The sequence below is a fragment of the Bos mutus genome, chromosome 3 (genome assembly GCF_027580195.1).
Source record: "Bos mutus isolate GX-2022 chromosome 3, NWIPB_WYAK_1.1, whole genome shotgun sequence".
NCBI classification, from domain to species: domain Eukaryota; kingdom Metazoa; phylum Chordata; class Mammalia; order Artiodactyla; family Bovidae; genus Bos; species Bos mutus.
In genome coordinates, this window is record NC_091619.1 from 104,027,613 (window position 1) to 104,047,531 (window position 19,919).

The 19,919-nt window shown below is 54.3% G+C and overlaps 1 protein-coding gene across 3 annotated transcripts; it reads left to right on the forward strand.

The window, feature by feature from the left end:
- The first annotated feature begins 26 nt into the window (after nt 1-26).
- On the forward strand, nt 27-19,896 carry IPO13 (importin 13). Of its 3 annotated transcripts, none has more exons than XM_070368339.1 (20): nt 27-942; nt 2,750-3,486; nt 8,759-8,899; nt 8,990-9,131; nt 9,223-9,389; nt 9,599-9,719; nt 9,806-9,953; nt 10,458-10,564; nt 10,648-10,674; nt 10,852-10,986; nt 11,152-11,295; nt 12,587-12,667; nt 13,185-13,322; nt 13,486-13,582; nt 16,443-16,495; nt 18,711-18,777; nt 18,868-18,926; nt 19,075-19,164; nt 19,455-19,636; nt 19,728-19,896. In XM_070368339.1, exons 1-20 carry the CDS (start codon nt 859-861, stop codon nt 19,822-19,824), a joined length of 2,817 nt encoding a protein of 938 aa, XP_070224440.1. In that variant the 5' UTR covers nt 27-858; the 3' UTR covers nt 19,825-19,896. The 3 variants fall into 3 exon arrangements, with proteins under 3 accessions (XP_070224440.1, XP_070224443.1, XP_005906965.1); XM_005906903.2 differs by having other exon boundaries at nt 29-942; nt 10,383-10,564; XM_070368342.1 differs by lacking the exons at nt 16,443-16,495; nt 18,711-18,777; nt 18,868-18,926; ... (1 more) ...; nt 19,455-19,636; nt 19,728-19,896 and adding an exon at nt 14,165-15,228 and having other exon boundaries at nt 10,383-10,564.
- The last annotated feature ends 23 nt before the right edge of the window (nt 19,897-19,919 follow it).

Sequence of the window (19,919 nt, forward strand, 5' to 3'; positions counted from 1 at the left end):
CGCCGTTCCGCGGCCTGCTCAGGGGCGCGCGGGCAGGCGCGAGGATACGAGAGGGGACCCGGAATGAGTTTCCGCGCAGTTCCGCCGGGCCGTGCCGGGCTGTGCCGGCCGGGTCGGGCCAGGGCAGGCGCGGGTCCGGGTGGGACGGCTTCTGAGTCGGCGGTGCCGCGGACAGGCGCTCGGGGCAGCCCGTGCCTCGCTGAGGTCCCCGCCCCGTCCCGGCCGGGCCGGCTCGCCTGTCAGTCACTGGGGCGGAGGCAGCGGCGGTAGCAGGGCCGGAGACGGAGGGTGAGAAGAGCGCGGGCCTGGCCGAGCCGAGGGGACCTGCCACAGCCCCTTAACTCCACGGACTCTTCGCCCGAGATTTGCGAAGCTGTACCCCTGCGCTTCGTTGGACGCCTCCTTAACCCGCGAAGGGCTCTCTCCCCCGTAACCTCCCACCCCCGTGACCTCCTGCTAGAACCCGAGATCTCACTAGGGTGTTGTGGTACAGGCCATCGACCCTGTGACCCCTTGGTTTTCCCCAGGCCTCGCTTCCCTATGACTCCCTCTTCATAGATTCTGGGGACAGAACCCTGATCTACCATCAGGACCCCCTCCTGCAAACTCCTCACTGACGGCTTTCTCCTAGGAGTTCCCCTCAGTGGGTCTCCTCCTAAGAGCACCCCTTTTGGCCTCTGGCTAGCCCCCCACCCTCAACCGAGGTGGGGCGGCCTCGGCAGCCATGCTTGCCCTGGGACCCCTGTCACGCCACCACTTCCTGGGCACCCAAGCCGGAGTCTAGCAGGGGGCCAGCAGCCAAGAGGCTGGGGCAAGAGACAGGCCACGGTCCACCTCCCTGCTGGGGAGGGAGCAAAGATGGAGCGGCGGGAGGAGCAGCCGGGGGCTGCAGGGGCTGGAGCAGCACCAGCCTTGGACTTCACGGTGGAGAACGTGGAGAAGGTATGAGGGCTCTGGGGAGGGGCACTCCAGTGACAGAGCAGAAGTTCTGGGGACTGACACTAATGCCAGGGCCCAGGCCTGGGCTGGGTGCCCGTTGGGATGGTGCCTCCAGAGCACCTGGCATTTGCTGTCTCTCTGGGCTAGCCAACAGCAATGCAATGGTGTCTTAGGCTATTTTTGGCCTTCCATAGACACGGGTCCTCTGTGGACACGCTAGGGTCTTGGGATGGTCCCTCCAGGGTGCTGATGGTTTAGACCCTCCAGCCAGACTGGCTAGTCTCCAGCTCCATGGGAAATGCATGAGCAGTGCAGTAAGAAGCCAGGAATGAGGGAGACTTGCAGCTCAGTCCCCAGAAACCAGAGTGATGCTGAGCCATCCTGGCCCTGTTCTGTTGAGCAGGGGCTCAGAAAATAATCTGAAACTAAAACAATCTGGGTTGTGTTTTCACTTTTCCTTGGAGAAGGGTCCTTCGGTTATTGGATGGAGGCCAGACCACTCCCGGGCAGGCGGAAGTAGGGCTGGCCCCTTGGTTTTGTGCTGGATCCAAGGGGCCTGGTCCTGCTGGCAGCTTCAGGGTCCTTCCCTACTCACCTGCCCTCATGGCTTCCTGCCATGGCACTCTCAGGCTCCCCCGCTGCTCAGTCTGTCTTTTCAAACTGCTTCTCTATTTCTTTGCTGGGTTCTGCCCCCAGAGGCTGGGAATGTAGAAATGCTTTCCACCCTGGGGTGGATGGGGGAGACAGGGCTATCGTGGTGGAAAACAGGGAATGGTTGCAGATACTCATTTGTTATTCTTGAGGCCCGTTTACCATACCCAGTGGTAAGGATGCATCTTTCTGCTTCTGTTCTCTGCCTGCCTCTGCATCCCAAGGGTCCAGACAAGGAACAGTGGCCATAACTGGCTGTCAGGGGTACAGATAGGGCTCAACCTACTTGGATGGAGTCTGCTTAGGGCTTAGGACTCTTACGGCTTAGTACCCTGCTTAGGACTCTCACAGTCCTGGCCTCACTCATCCACCCCTTGGGGCTGGGCAGTGTTGGCATGGTGGCGCACTGTTCCATGTGCCTCCAGGGAAATAAACCACTGTTTTCCTACTGTGTGAAGTCCTAATGGAATTGGGACCCTGGGGATTTAGCTAGTTGAGAACTCCAGGCTAGGCATTTGCCAGGGCTGCAGGCCAAGACTTCTCTGAACCAGCTTTTGGACCCTCTTGTATGCTCTCTTAGGAGTGTTCTCACTCTCCTTTCAGTTTATCTGTGCCCTAGGGCTGCCTGGCAAAGTCTTAGTCCTGCTCAGATTTCACAGTGGCTTTGGTGCCAGCATCTGGAGTGACCTAGGGATGATCCTGGGGGAGCTAAATGGAGCTGTTGGAGTAGATGAGAGCAGCTGTGCCTGGGAGGGTTGGAGGCGGGGGGTGGCTCAGGCTGTTCCATGCTCTTCTCAGGCTTAGCTTCTTCCTTATGGAGCCACTCCTTCCACCTGGGCCTTGCCCTTTACCTCAGGTGCTTTTCCTTTGGGGAACTTGGCCTCCTCTTTTGCTGCTTCCCTGTAGTTCACGCTCCCAACCCCTAAGGTTTTGCTGTAAAGAGAAGAGGCTATGGTGGAGTGTGGGCAAGTTCAGGCTCTCAAGATCCCGGCCGGACCCCAGGTCCATGAAGCACTGCTGAGCCTGAGCTCTCCCTTCCCGCTCAGCCCCCTGGTCAGAAAGAGAGGACAGTTTTGCAGGACCAAGTCATGGCCTATGTTGTGGGCTCTGGCAGGATCCAGAGTGGCCAGCACCTGCTCAGTCTTGTGCTGTCCTGCAGGCGCTGCACCAGCTCTACTATGACCCCAACATTGAGAACAAGAACCTGGCTCAAAAGTGGCTGATGCAGGCCCAGGCATCCCCTCAGGCCTGGCACTTCAGCTGGCAGCTCCTGCAGCCGGACAAGGTGCCTGAGATCCAGTACTTTGGGGCCAGTGCCCTACACATCAAGATCTCTCGCTACTGGAGTGACATCCCTACTGACCAGTATGAGAGCCTAAAGGCACAGCTCTTCACCCAGATCACCCGCTTTGCCAGTGGCTCCAAGATTGTGCTGACTCGGCTGTGCGTGGCACTGGCCTCACTGGCTCTCAGCATGATGCCCGACGCTTGGCCATGTGCTGTGGCAGATATGGTACGGCTGTTCCAGGCCGAGGACTCACCGGTGGATAGCCAGGGCCGCTGCCTGGCCCTGCTGGAGCTGCTGACAGTGCTGCCCGAGGAGTTCCAGACCAGCCGCCTGCCCCAGTATCGCAAAAGCCTGGTGCGGACCAGCCTGGCAGTGGAGTGTGGGGCTGTCTTCCCACTGCTGGAGCAGCTGCTGCAGCAGCCCAGCTCACCCAGCTGTGTGCGTCAGAAGGTGCTCAAGTGCTTTTCCAGCTGGGTGCAGCTGGAGGTACCGCTGCAAGACTGCGAGGCGCTCATTCAGGCTGCCTTCGCGGCTCTGCAGGACTCAGAGCTCTTTGACAGCAGTGTGGAGGCCATTGTCAATGCCATCTCACAGCCTGATGCCCAGAGGTGAGCCAGTCCCAACCATCCCGGAGATGGACAGCCTGCTTGGCCAGCCACACATCCATCCATCCATCTGTTCAGTAAACACTAATTGAGTACCTACTACATGCCTGGCTCTATGCTGAATATACAGCAAGGAACCAAACAAGACATGGTCCTTGTCCTTGTGGTTCAGAGAGGGAGACAAGACATTAGACAACAAACCATCCAACGAATTATTCAATGAAAATATTTGACTCTCCCTTCTCGTTCTCTTAGTCACCAAGTCCTGGCTGCTCTGCTCCTGACTCTGCGGCATATCTTTTCCATTTCCACTGCCCCCACCCTAGTGTAAGGTGTCCTCATCTCTCTCCCCTGATTACTGAGGGGATTCCTCACCAGTCCCCTGGTTTTCACACTTGCACCTTTCATTGCCAACTCAGCACCCAGAGAAATCTTTTTAAAAATGAGAGCCTAATCTTTCCTTTCTGCTCAGAAATCCCCAGTGGCCCCACGCTGCTCTTAGGATAAAGTTCAGAATTCTCAATGTGATTCACGAGGGCGAAGCACAGCATGGCATCCCCAGCCTCGTTTCAGGCCATGCTACTTCCTTTCTTCATTCTCACACAAACGTTTCAGTTTCTTGAGTGTCCCAGGCTCCTTCCAGCCTCCAAGCCATCACATGTACTTGTCATATCATCGTTGCCTGATCTGAAACTTCACTTCCTTGGGAAAGTCCTCATGATTTTTAAGACTGTTTGGTCTTCTCTATTTTATCTCAGCGCTCCCAGTGTTTTTCCTTCTTAGTCTGTAACGCAGTTTCATTATAAATTAATGTATGTCTCCCCATTAGTCTCTCAGCAATGTGAGGACAGGCTCTCTGTCATTTTATTTTGTCACATTGTGCCTGGCAGCACTTGGTAGCATTCATTATTTTTTAAACAGAGGAAAAGTAGGAGTTGCCTACTTGGTGAGGGTAGGGGTGGGAGAGGGTGGAAGGGGAGGGAGTGTTCCAGGCTTCGGGAGATACAGCAGGGGCAAAGGCATGTAGTGGGCAGCCCCACCATACACTCAAGGAGCCAAAACAAGGTGAGTGTAATGAGATGTTTCCTCGGGAAATGTTGCTTGAGCGTCTGTTTATGTGTGGGGGTCTAGGCTGACCACAGGGAGACTAAAGATGGATAGGTTGATTTCTGCAAGTCAAGAGCTCAGAATCCAGGAAACACATGGATGGGCAAGTACAGCCTATGTGATGAGTGCTCTAATAGAGGGAGCAGGTTGCTGTCAGAACCAAGAGGAGGCATTTAACCCAGTGTGAGGGTATGAAGGGCTTCCCTGAGGAGGTGCCAACTGAGCTGTGCTTTGAAGGCTGTGTAAGAGTTAGCCAGATGGAGGTAATGGATATGGGGAGGACATTTCAGACCGAAGGAAGAGCCCAAGCAAGGAAAGGGTGTGAGAGAGCCTGATGACTGGGTATGATTAAATAGCAAAGTGTAAGGGCCAGTGATTGGAGATCTAGATCCAGATCATCAAGGCCTTGTTGACCAGGCTTAAGATTTTGGTCTTTGTGCTCAAGAGGATATAATAAGAGAAAATGGCGTGATGAGATTTTTGGTATAAATTGGATTGGCTGGGGCAAGCCTGGAAGCCTGATACTTCACATTTCAGAGAAAAGGCTTTGAGAATGCTCAACAAAGCCAGAAGGGGCAATACCATTGAAAGGGATGGCCTGGGGAAGTGGTTGATGGCTCTAGCTTTGGCATTAGTCATGTTTGAGTTTGAATCCCAAATAATTCACTTCCTAGATCTGAGACCTTGGATAAACCACTTTTAAGCCTCAGTTTCTGTTATCAGTAAAATGGATCATTATACAGAGTTTAAATAGAATAATGTTCCCAGGGCCTGACCCTGGTATTCTGGGAATATTTTGGTATGAAGATTCAATAACAGAATGTTTCTGAGAGCTTTAGCATGGTTCCTTGACATCACATTAATGGCGGTTACTAGTATTTGGTATCATGATTGCTTTGGCAGTTAATATGAGCTCTTTCCCATGGCATCTCAGCTTTTCCAGCTTAAGGTGGGTACCAAGTCCTAGGTCAAGGCCTTTCTTGGCTAGCTAGGCTCAGACAATTGGTGGCTAAGGGGAATTGGCAGGGCCAGTGTGTGGGTGATGTGAGGTGTCCTTGGATACACCCAGGTTTACCCGCCTAGCCAGTCTCGAGGGCTTTGGCAGGTAATTGATGCCTCTGCTTCTCTGAACGAATGAGCAAGCAAGGAGCCAGTGAGGGAACCTATAGCCTCCTGAGCGCCCATTGGCTGCAGCCCCCTTGGTTGCTTAGCAACTCTCCCCATTTTCTCAGCTCTACTCCCAGAGCTCTAATTGCAGGTCTGGGCTGAGCTCAGTGTGAGTGGCAGCCAAGGAGTCCCAGCAGCTCTGCCCCGGCAGCTCAAGCTGACCAACAGGAGCCAGGCCTTTTGAACCCAGGCTCAGCTGTGGTGTTCTAAAGGCATCCTCTCTATCTCCCTCCCCCAGACCTAGAAACCTTGAGGCCTCAGGTACATTCTGTTTGCTCACAGGTCTCAGGCACAGGTGTCTGGGTGGTAGGAAATCAATGCAAGAGCTTCCCCTATGGGTGGACTGCATCCAGCCTGGAGTCAGTGTTTGGGCTTTGCTCTGTCTAGTCCATTTCCTAACTTTGGCTTGAGAAAGTCACCTTCAGTGGCTTTAAATTTTGGGTCATCCAGCCATTCCCCAGGTGTCCTGACGTTGGCTCTCTCCTTGGCTGAGCTTGCACTCAAGTCACCATTTTCCCACCCTATCCACAGCTGCTGCTTTTTGCCTGGCTCTCTCTCCTTTGGAAAAAAAATGTTTCCTGAGATTTGTTTTTAATCCTGGGAAAGCTTTTTGCTGGTGGGCTGGAGAAGGGAAAAAAGATGAATTAGACAGGCTCATGGGAGCTCCCATCAGTTAGAATTTGAGATATATGCTGAGATCTGCATAGATCCTTTGAGGAAATTCAAGTTGGGCCCTGAAACAGAAGCAGACCTATAGCAGTGCACGGGGCTGTCTTAACCTGGAATCTGTCACTGTGTGCTCTGTGACCTTGAGTAATGCTCTGAGTTCTACTCGGCTATACTGTCCTTGATTTATCCTGTTATGAGGCAGAGATGAGACAAATTAAGAACATTGATTACCTACTGTGTACATGAATTTTGAAGATGTGAGAGAGCCCTGGAATTCAGTGAGGATGCTGTGGGGGTAGGGCACTACCTCCTGCTGCCATCTCAGCTACTGGGCAGCTCACGGCCATGGCCTTGGCCCTGCCCCTACTCATTGTGCCAGAGTCTGGCCTGAAGGTGCCCATTGTCTTGTGGTGCAGCCCGTGTCAGGGCCATGAGACAAGCCATCCCCGCTGTCTCCAGGCCACACCCTCTGGAGCTGTCTCTGGGCTGGGGGTAATCTGGTATGAATGTCTTGTCCCACCAGAACCGGGATGTGGAAGCCAGCATCCCGGACTGGTTGCCCCTTGTCCTTCTCATCCTTTGCCTAAGGTTACCTTGCCAGGGCTACCTCCTAGCAAGCTGCTTGGGGCAAGTCCAGATAGAACTCCTTCTGGATATTCAGTACCGCCTTCCTCCATGGTTTGCTATGGTGACACTATGATTGGCAATAGAGGGATCCCCCCCTGAGAGCATCACTTCCTCTGCTTAGTCTCTCCACATAGCAGGCAGCTGGGGATGGAGCTAGCCTTCTCTCAGTCTCCTTTGTATACTCTGCTTCCTCTGCTCCTTCCTTAGGGATCACTGTGCTTCAGTGCTCTGGCTCAGACCCTCTTTTCTCATTCAGCACTTACGCATGCACGCATGCTAAGTCGCTTCAGTCATGTCTGACTCTTTGTGACCCTACAGACCATAGCCCACCAGGCTCCTCTGTCCATGGGATTCTCCAGGCAAGAATACTGGAGTGGGTTGCCATGCCCTCCTCCCATTCGACACTTAATTCTTGGGCACTTTCCAGCTATTCCCATAGCTGTTTGCTGATGATTCCAAAATCTATGTCTCTTGCTCTGACCTCTCCATTGGGCTTCAGGTTTCTATATCCAGTTCTCTCTGGACACTTCTACCTGCCTGTTTCCCTGGGTACCTCTGATTCAATATGCCTAACGTTGAACTTAACACCCTGTGGCCTGCCATTAAATTTATTACTGTCCCCATCCATCCTCTCCTCCAGGTCTCAGGAAGTATTTCCACCAGGGAGAGTTGTTCTTGACTCTTCGCCATCCTCCTACCCCTGTTTTGTCTCTGAGTTCCCTCTGAGTCCTTACTGCCACCAGACTCCTTAGGAGTTAGGATTTGGTTGCAGGGGACGGAGTGGAGGGTGGAGGTTGATGCTGTCCGGAGCTGTTGCTGTCTCCTGAAGTCTTTAACAAGACTCTTCAGCGTGTATTACCTCTTCTGTCTCCTATTCTCATTCAATCTCCCCTGATACTGATGGTATTAGTTTCCTGCAGCTGCCATGCTAAGGTACCACACCCTGGCACACACGACAGAGATTTATTGTCTCCCAGTTGTGGAGCCTGGAGGTCTGAAATCAAGGTCTCAGCTCCCTCTGAAACCTGTAGGAGCACCCTTCCTTGCTGCCTCCCAGCTTCTGTTGCTTTGCTGGCAGTCTTTGGTGTTCTCTCGGCTTGCTGCATAATTCCAGCCTCTCCCTTTGTTGTCACATGTCATCCTCCCTGTGGGTCTCTGTCTTTACATGAAGGTCTTCTTTTAAGAACATCAGTCATATTGTATTAGGGCCACCCCCTACTCTCTGATCTAATCTGCAGTGACCCTGTTTCCAAATCAGGTCACATTCTGAGCTACTAAGGTTAAGGCTTCAACACATCTTTTTTGGGGAAACATAATTCAATCAATAGCTGTCTTATTCTCTGGCCCCCCCAAATTTATTTGTCCTCCCCACATGCAAAACACATTCACCTCATCCTAACCTCCCTAAAAGTCTTAAGCCATTCAAGCATCAGCTCTAAGTCCAACTGGAGGACACAGGTCCAGCCACACTTACCTTTTTGTATATCCTTTCCAGAGTTCTCCTGGAGGTCTCTGACCTAAAGTTATTCCCAAATCGGGCAATGTCAAACCTGCCACATAGGCCTAGCCCCTGACCCCTTTCTTGCTTTGGGTTTGATGTGGAAAGGGGGGCTTTGATGGACAACAGAGATGTTGTGCCTTTCTCCCAAAGCTGGTGGGGGATGGGCAGACAGTTCTGATGCATCTCCTCACCCTCTGCCTCCAGGTATGTGAACACACTCCTGAAACTCATCCCACTGGTGCTGGGACTGCAGGATCAACTGCGACAGGCAGTACAGAATGGGGACATGGAGACCTCCCACGGCATCTGTCGCATTGCTGTGGCTCTGGGCGAGAACCACTCCCGGTGAGGACAGGGGCAACTGCAGGTGGGATGGCAGGGCCCTCACAGACGTAAGGGAGGTGGAAGGACCTCCCCATGCCTTCTCCCTCCCAGGGCCTTGCTGGACCAAGTGGAGCACTGGCAGAGCTTCCTGGCCCTCGTCAACATGATCATGTTCTGCACGGGCATCCCTGGCCACTTCCCTGTCAACGAGACCACCAGCTCCCTGACCCTCACCTTCTGGTACACACTGCAGGTGTGTCACGTGACCTTCGGTGGACCTGGGCCGTGATGGAAGAAGGGGAGTGATGGCATCTGTGGCTAACTCTCCTCCCTGGTTCTCTCAGGATGACATTCTGTCCTTTGAGGCAGAGAAACAGGCTGTGTACCAGCAGGTGTACCGGCCAGTCTACTTCCAGCTGGTGGATGTGCTTCTGCACAAGGCCCAGTTCCCTTCTGATGAAGAATATGGATTCTGGTCCTCAGATGAGAAGGAGCAGTTCCGAATTTACAGGTGACAGTAGCAGGCCAATCCTAGCTCTGAAGGGAGTCCTGAGATAATGAAGGCAATGAGGGGAGGGGTCCAAGGCCAGGTTCCCTGAATCCTGGGCCACCCTTCTCTGTTCTCTAGGCGCTTTGGCAGGGCTGTGAGGGAATTGGGGTGGGCTCCTGTGCTTGGGGGAGGCATCTAGGCAGTGTATAAGGCCTTCATCTGCTTCTTAGGGTGGACATCTCAGACACGCTCATGTATGTCTATGAGATGCTGGGGGCCGAGCTCCTCAGCAACCTCTATGACAAGCTGGGTCGTTTGCTCACCAGCTCAGAGGAGCCCTACTCCTGGCAGGTACCTCCCCAGCCTGATTCCCTCAGCCCTCCCAGATCTGTCACCTCCTCCTCCTCAGCCAAGCCAGTGGCATCCTCTTTCCCCAGCACACAGAGGCCCTGCTCTATGGCTTCCAGTCCATCGCAGAGACCATCGATGTCAACTACTCCGACGTGGTGCCCGGGCTCATCGGCCTCATCCCGCGGATCAGCATCAGCAACGTGCAGCTGGCGGACACCGTCATGTTCACCATTGGTGAGCCCTGGCCCACACCCGTGAGCACACCCCCAGAGCCACAGCGCACAGCCCCAAGCCGACCTGCTGGGTCCTGTGCAAAGTGGGAGACAGAAGTGCGCACACACACAGTCAGAAACTGCGGCCAGTGGACTGTCCTGGCATGTCTAGGGGTCCTGGCTACAGTGCGCTGAGCTGCAGTTCAGTGAGGCTAGTTCATTGCCGCTGAAACAGTGGCGCTGGGCCTCTGCCGAGTAACACCTTCCCGCTTATCAGCGGTAAGGTCATGTTTGAGCCTGTACGTGCATATTTGCCCATCCCATGCTCTGCACACGCAGCGCGCTCTCTGTTCAGGGGCTCCAGCTCCACCCTGCCACATCTGCCTGCCTTGCAGGGACCTGGCACACAGGCAGCCTGGCCTGCCTCAGATGCCTTCCCTCCTTCCCCCAGGAGCTCTGTCTGAGTGGCTGGCTGACCACCCCGTCATGATCAACAGCGTTCTACCCCTTGTGCTGCACGCCTTAGGCAATCCCGAGCTCTCTATCTCTTCTGTGTCCACCCTCAAGAAGATCTGCCGAGAGTGCAAGTATGACCTGCCGCCCTACGCTGCCAACATCGTGGCTGTCTCCCAGGTATCCCAGGGCCCTGGGTGCAGCCAGGCCTCAGGGCACAGTCTGCCCTACACTGACACCATATTCCTTCTCTTTATCCCTAGGATGTGCTGATGAAACAGATCCATAAGGTGAGTTCATTAAGTTTCTAGGGTGCTTGGCTCTTTGAGGTATTGAGGGGATCCAAAGAAATCCCATCTTCTGCCTTTGTGCCTTATTCTCGTTCTTGGAACCTTCCCCAAGAGGCTCATTCTCCCCACCCACAGCTAGGCGTCTCTGGGACTGACCCTCTGTGCTCTGCCCCACAGACAAGCCAGTGCATGTGGCTGATGCAGGCACTGGGCTTCTTGCTGTCGGCCTTGCAAGTGGAGGAGATCCTTAAAAACCTGCACTCGCTCATCTCACCATATATCCAGCAGCTGGAGAAGCTGGCAGAAGAGATCGTGAGTGAACCCTTGCGCACGTGTGTGTGTGTATGTGTCGTATATGGCTGCAAGCAGCAGTGGGTCTCTGGGGCTGCCCTTTGTGTGGGCTGTGGCTTAGCTGCTGAGGGGTGGGCTGGTAGTCAGGGTTGGGAGATCCAGAGCTTGGTTCCCTTCTCCCCGTAGCCTAATCCTTCCAACAAGCTGGCCATTGTCCACATCTTGGGGCTTCTCTCCAACCTCTTCACCACACTGGACGTCAGTCATCATGAGGATGATCATGAAGGCCCTGAGCTCCGGAAGCTGCCAGTGCCACAGGGACCCAACCCCGTGGGTGATGTTGTCATTGCCACTGCCCCCCCACCCCCAACCCTGTGGGAATGTCATAGTCACCCCTGAACTCTATGGGTAATATTGTCATTGTTTCCCTGGCCCCATGGGGCATGATGCATTTGGTCCTTTGACCCTGTGAATGACCCTCCCACTGCCCCCTGCTCTGTAGGGAGTGATGTCATTGTCTCACTCAGTCCTGTGGGTGATGTTGTCTTTGTTCCTAGCCTAACTGGGGTGGTGTTATAGTGTTTCCTTCTCCCCATGGGCGACACTGACATTATACATCTTAAGTGATGTAATTATGGTACCCTGTATAACCCCCAACTCAGTGGGGCCTTCTACTTTAGCATTCACTGTCCTCTACAGGCACTAAGGATGCTTACATACTCCACATGTAATAGTTCTTGCCTTTGAGTGGCTTTTGGTCTAGAGGAAATACATGTAAACAGACTGTCACAAAGCACTGTGATAACTGCTGTGGTAAGCTTGGCACAGGACGTTGGGGTGACTACTTATAGCCTCAGCTGCCCATTCAAAACTAGGAACATCAGGATATCTGATGCTCATCTTATAGAACTGTGCTGAACAGCCCGTATAGTCTTGATTAAAAGTACTTTGCATACTGTAAAACTCTGTACAGATGCGAGGGACTGCTTTAGTCATTGTTCCAAGTACCCCTCCAGTGTTTTCTCCTGGAGAAAAGGTTAGCCACGGTATCCTGGTCCTTCTGCTCAACTCCCCACTCCAGTATCGGTCACCCTTTTGGCTCCAGACCAAACCAAAGCCACTGTCCTCCCAAAGAACCCCTCCTTCTTCTATGGTAGTCATCATCCCTCCTTCCCTCACCTCCCAGGACCTCAGGCTGCTCTGCTCCACCATAAGCTGCCCATTTCTACACATCCCTTGGGGTTCTCTACCCTAAGCCTATCTGGGTGAGACAGTATCTCTGCTTCTTCAGGGGCTGGTCCATAGGCCTTTGGCACTAAAATGCTTTTACTGAGCAGAAGTAGATAGGGAGTGACTTTTTAAAAAGATTACAAAGTTTTAATAGTCTTCTGAAGCTTGCAGTTTGAGGCTTCCTCTAAGATGATCCTTAGAATTCAGGGTATCTTTGATTCATGGGGATTCAGCAAAGCACTCCTTCCCCGGGGTCCTGTGTACCAAGTCTTCAGCATGCAGTCTGGGGTTATAGGTTTGAAATTCCAGGCCTACCTCCAACTACCAAGTAGTCCTTCTCGGGTGGGCGAGAGTGCTGGTGGGGGCACCTCACTTCTTCCTGTGTCTTCAGGTGGTGGTGGTACTGCAGCAGGTCTTCCAGCTTATCCAGAAGGTGCTGAGCAAATGGCTGAATGATGCCCAGGTGGTAGAGGTGAGTGCTGACCCTTGCCATCAGCCCCTATGGTGACTCTGCTCAGAGATGGAGCTTCCACCACCTCAGCTTGCTATGATCTGGAGGAAGTGAAGGAGACGAATCCTACCCCATAGACACTCAGAATCTCTGGGGAAGAAACTTTCTGGTGTCACAAGAAGTGCTCCACCCAAGGCTGTGATGCTGGGGCTGAGTGCCAGTCAGGATCCATTTTAGCGTCCAGACACCTGCCTTGGTTCCCTCCAGTGCAGGCGGTTCTCACTGTTGTTGCTCCCTGAGAGGCCGTGGAGATGTAAGGAGCTGGAGTTAAGTTACAGAGTTCCATCCTCAGCCCCTCTGAGAGGGGCTTTTCAGCCTCTTGCCTTCCAGGGTGAGGGTCAGACTAGCCTACCTTCCAGGGTTCACAGAGCCAGGCAGGCTGGTGGGTAGGCCCCCTTTTTAGGCCTCTGTGCAGGGCCTCCGTTCTGCTGCAGCCAGCGGTGACCTGCTGACCAGGCCCCCTTTGCTTTCTTCCCAGGCGGTGTGCGCTATCTTTGAGAAGTCCGTTAAGACGCTGCTGGATGACTTTGCCCCCATGGTGCCACAGCTGTGTGAGATGCTGGGGCGGATGTACAGCACCATCCCCCAGGCCTCTGCTCTTGACCTCACTCGACAGGTGGGCCTTCATCCCAGGCAGAGATCTGACCCAGGGATTGGGCGGGTGGGTGGAGTAGGGTGGATGGTTGCTCTGGCAGGAGTCCTCGCTTGCATTCCAGGGACGCTGGCCTGTCCTGGTGGGCCAGGGCCTCCGCTGACCAGCATCCCCTGCTTTGTTGCAGCTGGTCCACATCTTTGCTCATGAGCCTGCCCACTTTCCCCCCATCGAGGCCCTCTTCCTGCTCGTCACCTCCGTCACACTCACCCTCTTCCAGCAAGGTAGGTCCCGACCAGGGTCTCTGCTGCTGCCGCCACTGCCACTGCCTCTGCCTCCCTGATTGGGGAGCCACAGCTGCCCACTCTGTTCTCCTCTCGCCCCTGAGTTGCACATGGGTTTTGATGGGAAAGTAACGGGATCAAGCCCAGCACAGCTGTCACCTTACAGATAGTTGACACCTTAGGTGGAAGTGGACAAGAGAGTGACTGATGTCTTCTCCTGGGCTCAGGGCCAGGCCGGGTGTGGGGGAAGGTGGGGCTGGAAGCTCTGAGGGACTCGGAGCACCAGCTTGGCTCCATTTCCTTTGGCATAGAATGAAAGGTGGCAAGAACATGGGCTTCGAAGTCAGCTAGACCTAAAGTCTAAGCTCATCACCACCAACTAGTTGTGTGACCTTGGGCAAGTCACATACCTTTTCAGAGCCTTTGTTTCCATATCTGTGAAATGGGGATGTCAGATACTTGCTAGGACTGTTAGTAGGTATTAATGTAGCATCTTTTGGGCCCCTGGCTTGGGGGTTTTGCACATGATGTTCTCACAGAGTGCTGGTTCCTTTCCCTGCATTGAGACTCATTCCTTTCTAGGCCAGAAGCCTTTGGCTGTGATCCCAGCCCCCCAGTCACTACGGCCCTCTGCCTGAGAGAAGTTGGGAGTAGGGGGCTCCAGGCTTCCCCTGCTGCCTAACCCAGGCTTCTCACTTGGAGAAGAAACAACGTTGTTCCGTCAGCCTCCTGAGTTTTGCCTAGAGTCATGCTCACAGGCTTGAGGCTCACCAGGAGTCTTAGCTGGAGCCAGAGTGCTCTCTGCTTCTGTCCTCAGTATTTGGTCCCCTGATGCTGACCTCTGCTCTGGTGGACCATGGGTTGTTTCCAGAGTGGGGAGAAATCTGAGCCAGAAACCAGATGTCCTCCTCAGCCTCACCTCTCCCCACCCTCCATGGCCACTGCTCCATCTGGATCGCCTCAGCAATCTTCTGACTGGTTTGCCTGGCATCTGCCTTTCTCCAACCCGTTCTGCACCCAGCAGCTGTAATATTTTTTATAAGACATAGATCTGAGGACTTTTCCCTCCCTGGCTTAAAGCCCTTCGTTGCTCCCCATCACCGTCACCATCACCCTCATGGTTCCACTGCCCGCCAGTGCGTGACAGACCTGCATACTTCTCAGCAGTCATTCCTGATGGCTCCAGCAGTTCAGCCACCCTGATACTTCCCCCATCATGCCCCCTTTGACCTCTGTGCCCTGCTCCTCTGCCTGGATTGCCCTGTGCCCTTCACTGGGTAGGCTCTCTCTCCTCCATGCCTTACCCCTATATCAGTCCTCAGAGGCTTCTCTGAAGCAGAGCTGGCTGCTTCTGACCTTGCTCCAGAACTGCATGGGCACGCACCACTGATACAGCGTTGATCACACTCAGTAAGCAGCTTCCATGACTGTCTCCCTCCCTGGACTAAGCCCCTCAAGGGCAGGCTTGGGTCTCTTCCTTCTGCATCCCTCGGAACAAGGCCAGCAGAGAGCAGACACCAGACACTGTTGAAGAAAGGAGGCAAGGTCTCCTTGCTCTTGGAGCCTTTCTTCCTCACTGTCCAGCCCACCTCTAGCAGGGCGGCTGCTGAACCTCAAACCTGCCATCTACAGGGACCCCAGGCTTGGGTACGTTGGGCCTCACTTTACAGGACTTGATTACAGGACTTGAGTAACTTAGGGGGCAGATGTGGAAGGGACAGGCTTTATCAAGGGCTTCTCACAGCCTGAAGGAAGTAGGGAAGAGATGATTATCGACTTGACAGTCGGGGAAACTGAACGTGGATGGCTTGCACAAGATCACACAGCTGCTTAGTGGTATCTCAGGCAGGGGTTTCCACAGCATCTCCTCCTGAGAGTGGAGCAGCCAGGCAGGAGCTCCAGGCCATGCCTCGTCCTTGCTGAAAGTGTCATCAGAACTGGAGGCAGGATAGTGTCCAACGTCCTACCTGTTGGGCTTGTTGGTTGTCGTACAGGACAGGATGCCCCCCTCACCTGCTTCGCTGTCCCGGTCTTGCCATACCTCCCTCGGGCTCTGCCCTCCCACTGCACCGCGGGGTGACACACTGGCTGGTTTCCCTCTTTCTTCGTGCGTCCCAATGGTGGGAGGGGGTCGTTAGCCCTGAGCCCGGCTCTCTGCTGAGTCTGTGTCCATGCGGAGGGGCATTGTGGGCGGGGCTCTCATTTTTGCCTCATCATGCAGCTCCTTCCCCTGGGCCTTGACTGGCCAGCCCCACAGCATATCAGGCACTGCCAAACCCAAGAAGGAGTCTTCTGGATTAAGAGAACCCTGTAGATTCTCTTCTTTGTGTAGACCAAGAGCCTTAAGGGCAAGGAAGGGAGAGGACACCTGCTCAGACCATGATGCCCAGGAAGGGCTTTCAGCCAGGCCTCCCATGGCAGTACCAAGGACCAATCTCCCACCAGCCCTGCCCTCCTCTTGATGATAAATGATGGGGAGGTATGTGATCAGAAGCAGTGTAGGGCCACTGCAGTCTGCCAGAGGCCACAACAAGAGTGTGGGGACTGTTTGCCCAGCTACATGGTGGCCAGCATCGCTCAAGCACTGCAGGGTCCTTGGGGACTGACCTGAGGAGGAGTGAAGAGTAGGTGGAAGGCCCCTTGGGAGGGAGCTGGGGCAGACCGTCCTTCACTTTGCCGTCTCTTTCTGTTGGGCTTCTCCCAGTTCATGGTTTTTGTATGTTTTGTTTCTTTATCTTGCTTCCTGCTGCTCATGTGCCCCACGCTGTCTCCCTGCAGGCTCTCAGTCCCACATAACTATATGAGGTTGAGTTGCTGTTTGTATAATTTTTTCTTAAGTTCCATCTTTATTATATTTTAGGGCCCAGGGATCATCCTGATATTGTTGATTCATTTATGCAACTCCTGGCACAGGTGTGTTTTAGTTTTATTCATTCACGTTCTGTTCTCTCTCTTTCTCTTTCTCTTATGTTGAAATTCAATTTAAGCCTATTTTTAGCTTTCTGTTGACAAATTTTTTTTTTCTGTTCAGTTGAATAGAGTTTCTTCATCTGTTTCCGTGGAAGTTGACAACCCAACATCCTCCTTTAGTGCCCCTTTGCCTCAACTAGCTCAGTCTTCCACAGAGACCAGGGAGAGGCTGATCCCAAAGGGAGGGAGCTGGGCTGGCCTGAGGGGTGGGCATGGGAGGGGGTGGTAACCGTGCCCAGCAGCTCCTGTGGGCCCAAAGTGACCAAAGAGCTCAGGGGCAGGACCGGAGTTGAAGGGCCTGGGGTTCACTGTCCCCGTGCTCCTGCGGGGAACTGCCTGCCTCAGTGCCCCCAGCCTGCTCTTGAGAGGGAGGCTGGGAGGAGCTCCGAGGGAGGGGCCAAGCTGAATGTGCTGCAGTGAAGCCCAGAGCTCGGCTGTCGCTGGGCTGCCAGACAGGTCCTGCTGCTGCTGGGAGGTGGGGTGCTGGCTCCATTGCGAGATGTGTCTGGTGTGTGTTTAAGTGTCTCAGAACTGACTCGTGTGTTTCGAGTCCAGTTTGGGCAGGGAACAGAAATCACATGGCTGCTGTGAGTAGTATGTGTATTGTTCTGAGTGTCAGAATAAATGTGTAGCTGTAGTGAGCCTGTGCACTGATGTGTGTTGTGTGCTGATGTGCATTAGACATGGATGGAGTTTGAGTGTCGATGTTTGTTGGAGGTGTGTGATTTGGGCTGTGGGAGTGCGTGTTATGGAGGGAAGGAGTATATACGGTAGTGGTGTGTCTGTATGAGGGGTTGTATGTTTGGGAAGATACATGTGTCAGGCTGTGGGAATGTGGGGTTAGTATGTGTGTCAGGGAGTTCCTGTGAGTTGGGGGCTCCTATGGGTTGGGGTCCATGATGTGTTTCTTTGTTTAATCACTCCACAGATATTTTTTGAGTGTGTTATATGTGCTTGGTCATGTGGTAGGTGCTGAGAATGTAATGGTGAGCAAAAGCACACACGGTTCTTACCCTCTTGGAACTTACAGCCTAGTAGAGGGGGTGTAGGAGGAGTGGGAATGGACAGTGTGCTCTGGGCCTGGGTGGATATGTGTGTGAGGGTGTATCTTTGGGGTGAGGACATTTGAGTGTGGGTGTGTGTGGGGAGAGTGCACGTGCTAGAGAACTGGGGAGGGTGAGGGCGTGGGTGTGTGGACATAGTTTGGGGATAGGGTTGGGGTGGGATGTGAATGTGTAGCGAGGGTGTGTTGCAAATGGGGAGAATGGTGTATACAAGGGATGTGATTGAGGTGTGATAGAGGGTAAGTAGGGCGTTTTAAGTGAGGGGCCTGTGGGGCTGTTTGCGCTTGAGTGAAAATGAGGGAGTGGAAGGTATATGAAGGCTGGAGGGTTGGGGGTTGATGTGGAATGCACTGGGGGGCTGCTGGGGGACAGCAGTGCTTGATGACTGTGGGAGCTGTGCAGAGCATCTCCTATGACCTGAGGATGTGCCATTCGCGCCTTGGTACCTCTTGGGGTGAGCTCTCAGCCCCTGTACTCCATCTGCTTCTCCTGACATGGCAGCCCTGGCTCCTGGGCTGGGTATGGATGAGAAGGGCCCGGACACAGGCTGTCCTGGGTGAGAGGTGGGGCCGTGGCTCCCAGGCTCCCGCCCTGCCTTTCCTCTTCCTAAGCTGGAGAGTGTCTGAGGAATGCAGGCAGGACATAGGAGGGGCGCTGTGAACTGGGCTCCCTGTACAGCTGCCATCTCTGCCCTGTTAACAAATCAAGGGGGGCCTCAACTGCCTCTGTGAATCAAAGTGAAGTCACTGCTGGCAACCTGGAGCCTGCAGGAGGTCTGGCCCTGGTGGTGGGGGGTGGGGTGTGGTGATGTGTTTGCTCGGGAGTGACTGGGGCCCAAGCTGTGGCATTATGACTCCCAACCTCTCTCATGCACATGTGCATTCATGTACACATACATGTACATGGCATCCCTTGGCTGCTCCCCTCCTGACATACTGAACTCTGGAGTGGTCTCATTCCCCAGAGATGGCTGGGTGGCTGGTTTTGGCAACCTTCACTTGTGGTGTGTGAGGTTGGGGCCTGGGTGGCAGGTGAGTGGGAGGATGATTCTTAGAGTCGACTAGGGCTGGGCTTACCAGCTCCACCTCCTGCAGGCTCTGAAGCGGAAGCCAGATTTGTTCCTGTGTGAACGACTGGATGTCAAAGCTGTGTTCCAGTGTGGTAAGTGGGGTGCCAGGTGGACAGGTGGGCCTGGGGCCCCCTCGGGAGGATCCCTGAGCCCCATCTGATCTGCCTCTGCCTCTCTCACAGCTGTGCTGGCCCTCAAGTTCCCTGAAGCACCTACTGTCAAGGCCTCTTGTGGCTTCTTTGTGAGTCCTGTGCTGACCCCCAAGCCCTGCACCATCCTTATACCCCGCCCACCCTGCTCAGGACTCTGTTGGGTAGGGGTGTGGTGTGCAGGCCTTGTCTCCAGGGAGATGGGGGTGGGGGGCTGACGGGCCTCTCCATCCTCTGTAGACAGAGCTGCTGCCTCGGTGTGGGGAAGTAGAACCTGTGGGAAAGGTGGTACAGGAGGATGGCCGGATGCTGCTCATAGCAGTGCTGGAGGTGAGATGGAGCGGGTGGGGCCGCGGGGTTTGGGGATGGGGTGGCCCTCACTGCTGAGGCAGCTGCCCTCCTGGGAAGCTTGCACCTTGGTTCCCTAAGCTCTGTTTCTTCATCAAGTAAATAGCTGGAAGTTGTTAGGTCGCTGTAAGGATCAGCTGTCTTGTGTCAAGTAGCACTCACTCGTCATGTGCACTGTGGCTGAGGAACTGCCCAGGAGTGGGTGGTGTGCCTAGGCTTTCTTGCTGCAGATGGGCCAAGGCCCTGGTGTGCTAAGAACCCATCTCCCTCAGGCCATTGGGGGCCAGGCCTCCCGCAGCCTCATGGACTGCTTTGCCGACATCCTATTTGCTCTGAACAAACACTGCTTCAGCCTCCTGAGCGTGTGGATCAAGGAGGCGCTTCAGGCACCTGGCTTTCCCTCCGCCCGCCTCAGCCCCGAACAGAAGGACACCTTCAGCCAACAGATCCTTCGGTAAGCAGAGCTGGCAGGGCCTGGGCTCGGGTCGCGGGGAGGCGGAGGCCGTGGTGGATGGTGCTAACTTGCTCTCCCTTCTCTCCTTCAGCGAGCGAGTAAACAAGAGGCGGGTGAAGGAGATGGTGAAAGAATTCACACTGCTGTGCCGGGGGCTACATGGCACAGATTACACAGCTGACTACTGAGGGGCACCCCGTCCCACCCACACCTCCTCACCCCTCCTTATCCCCAAAGAGTAAACTTGAACCCTCACGGCACTGCTGTCTCTGCTTCCTTTCCA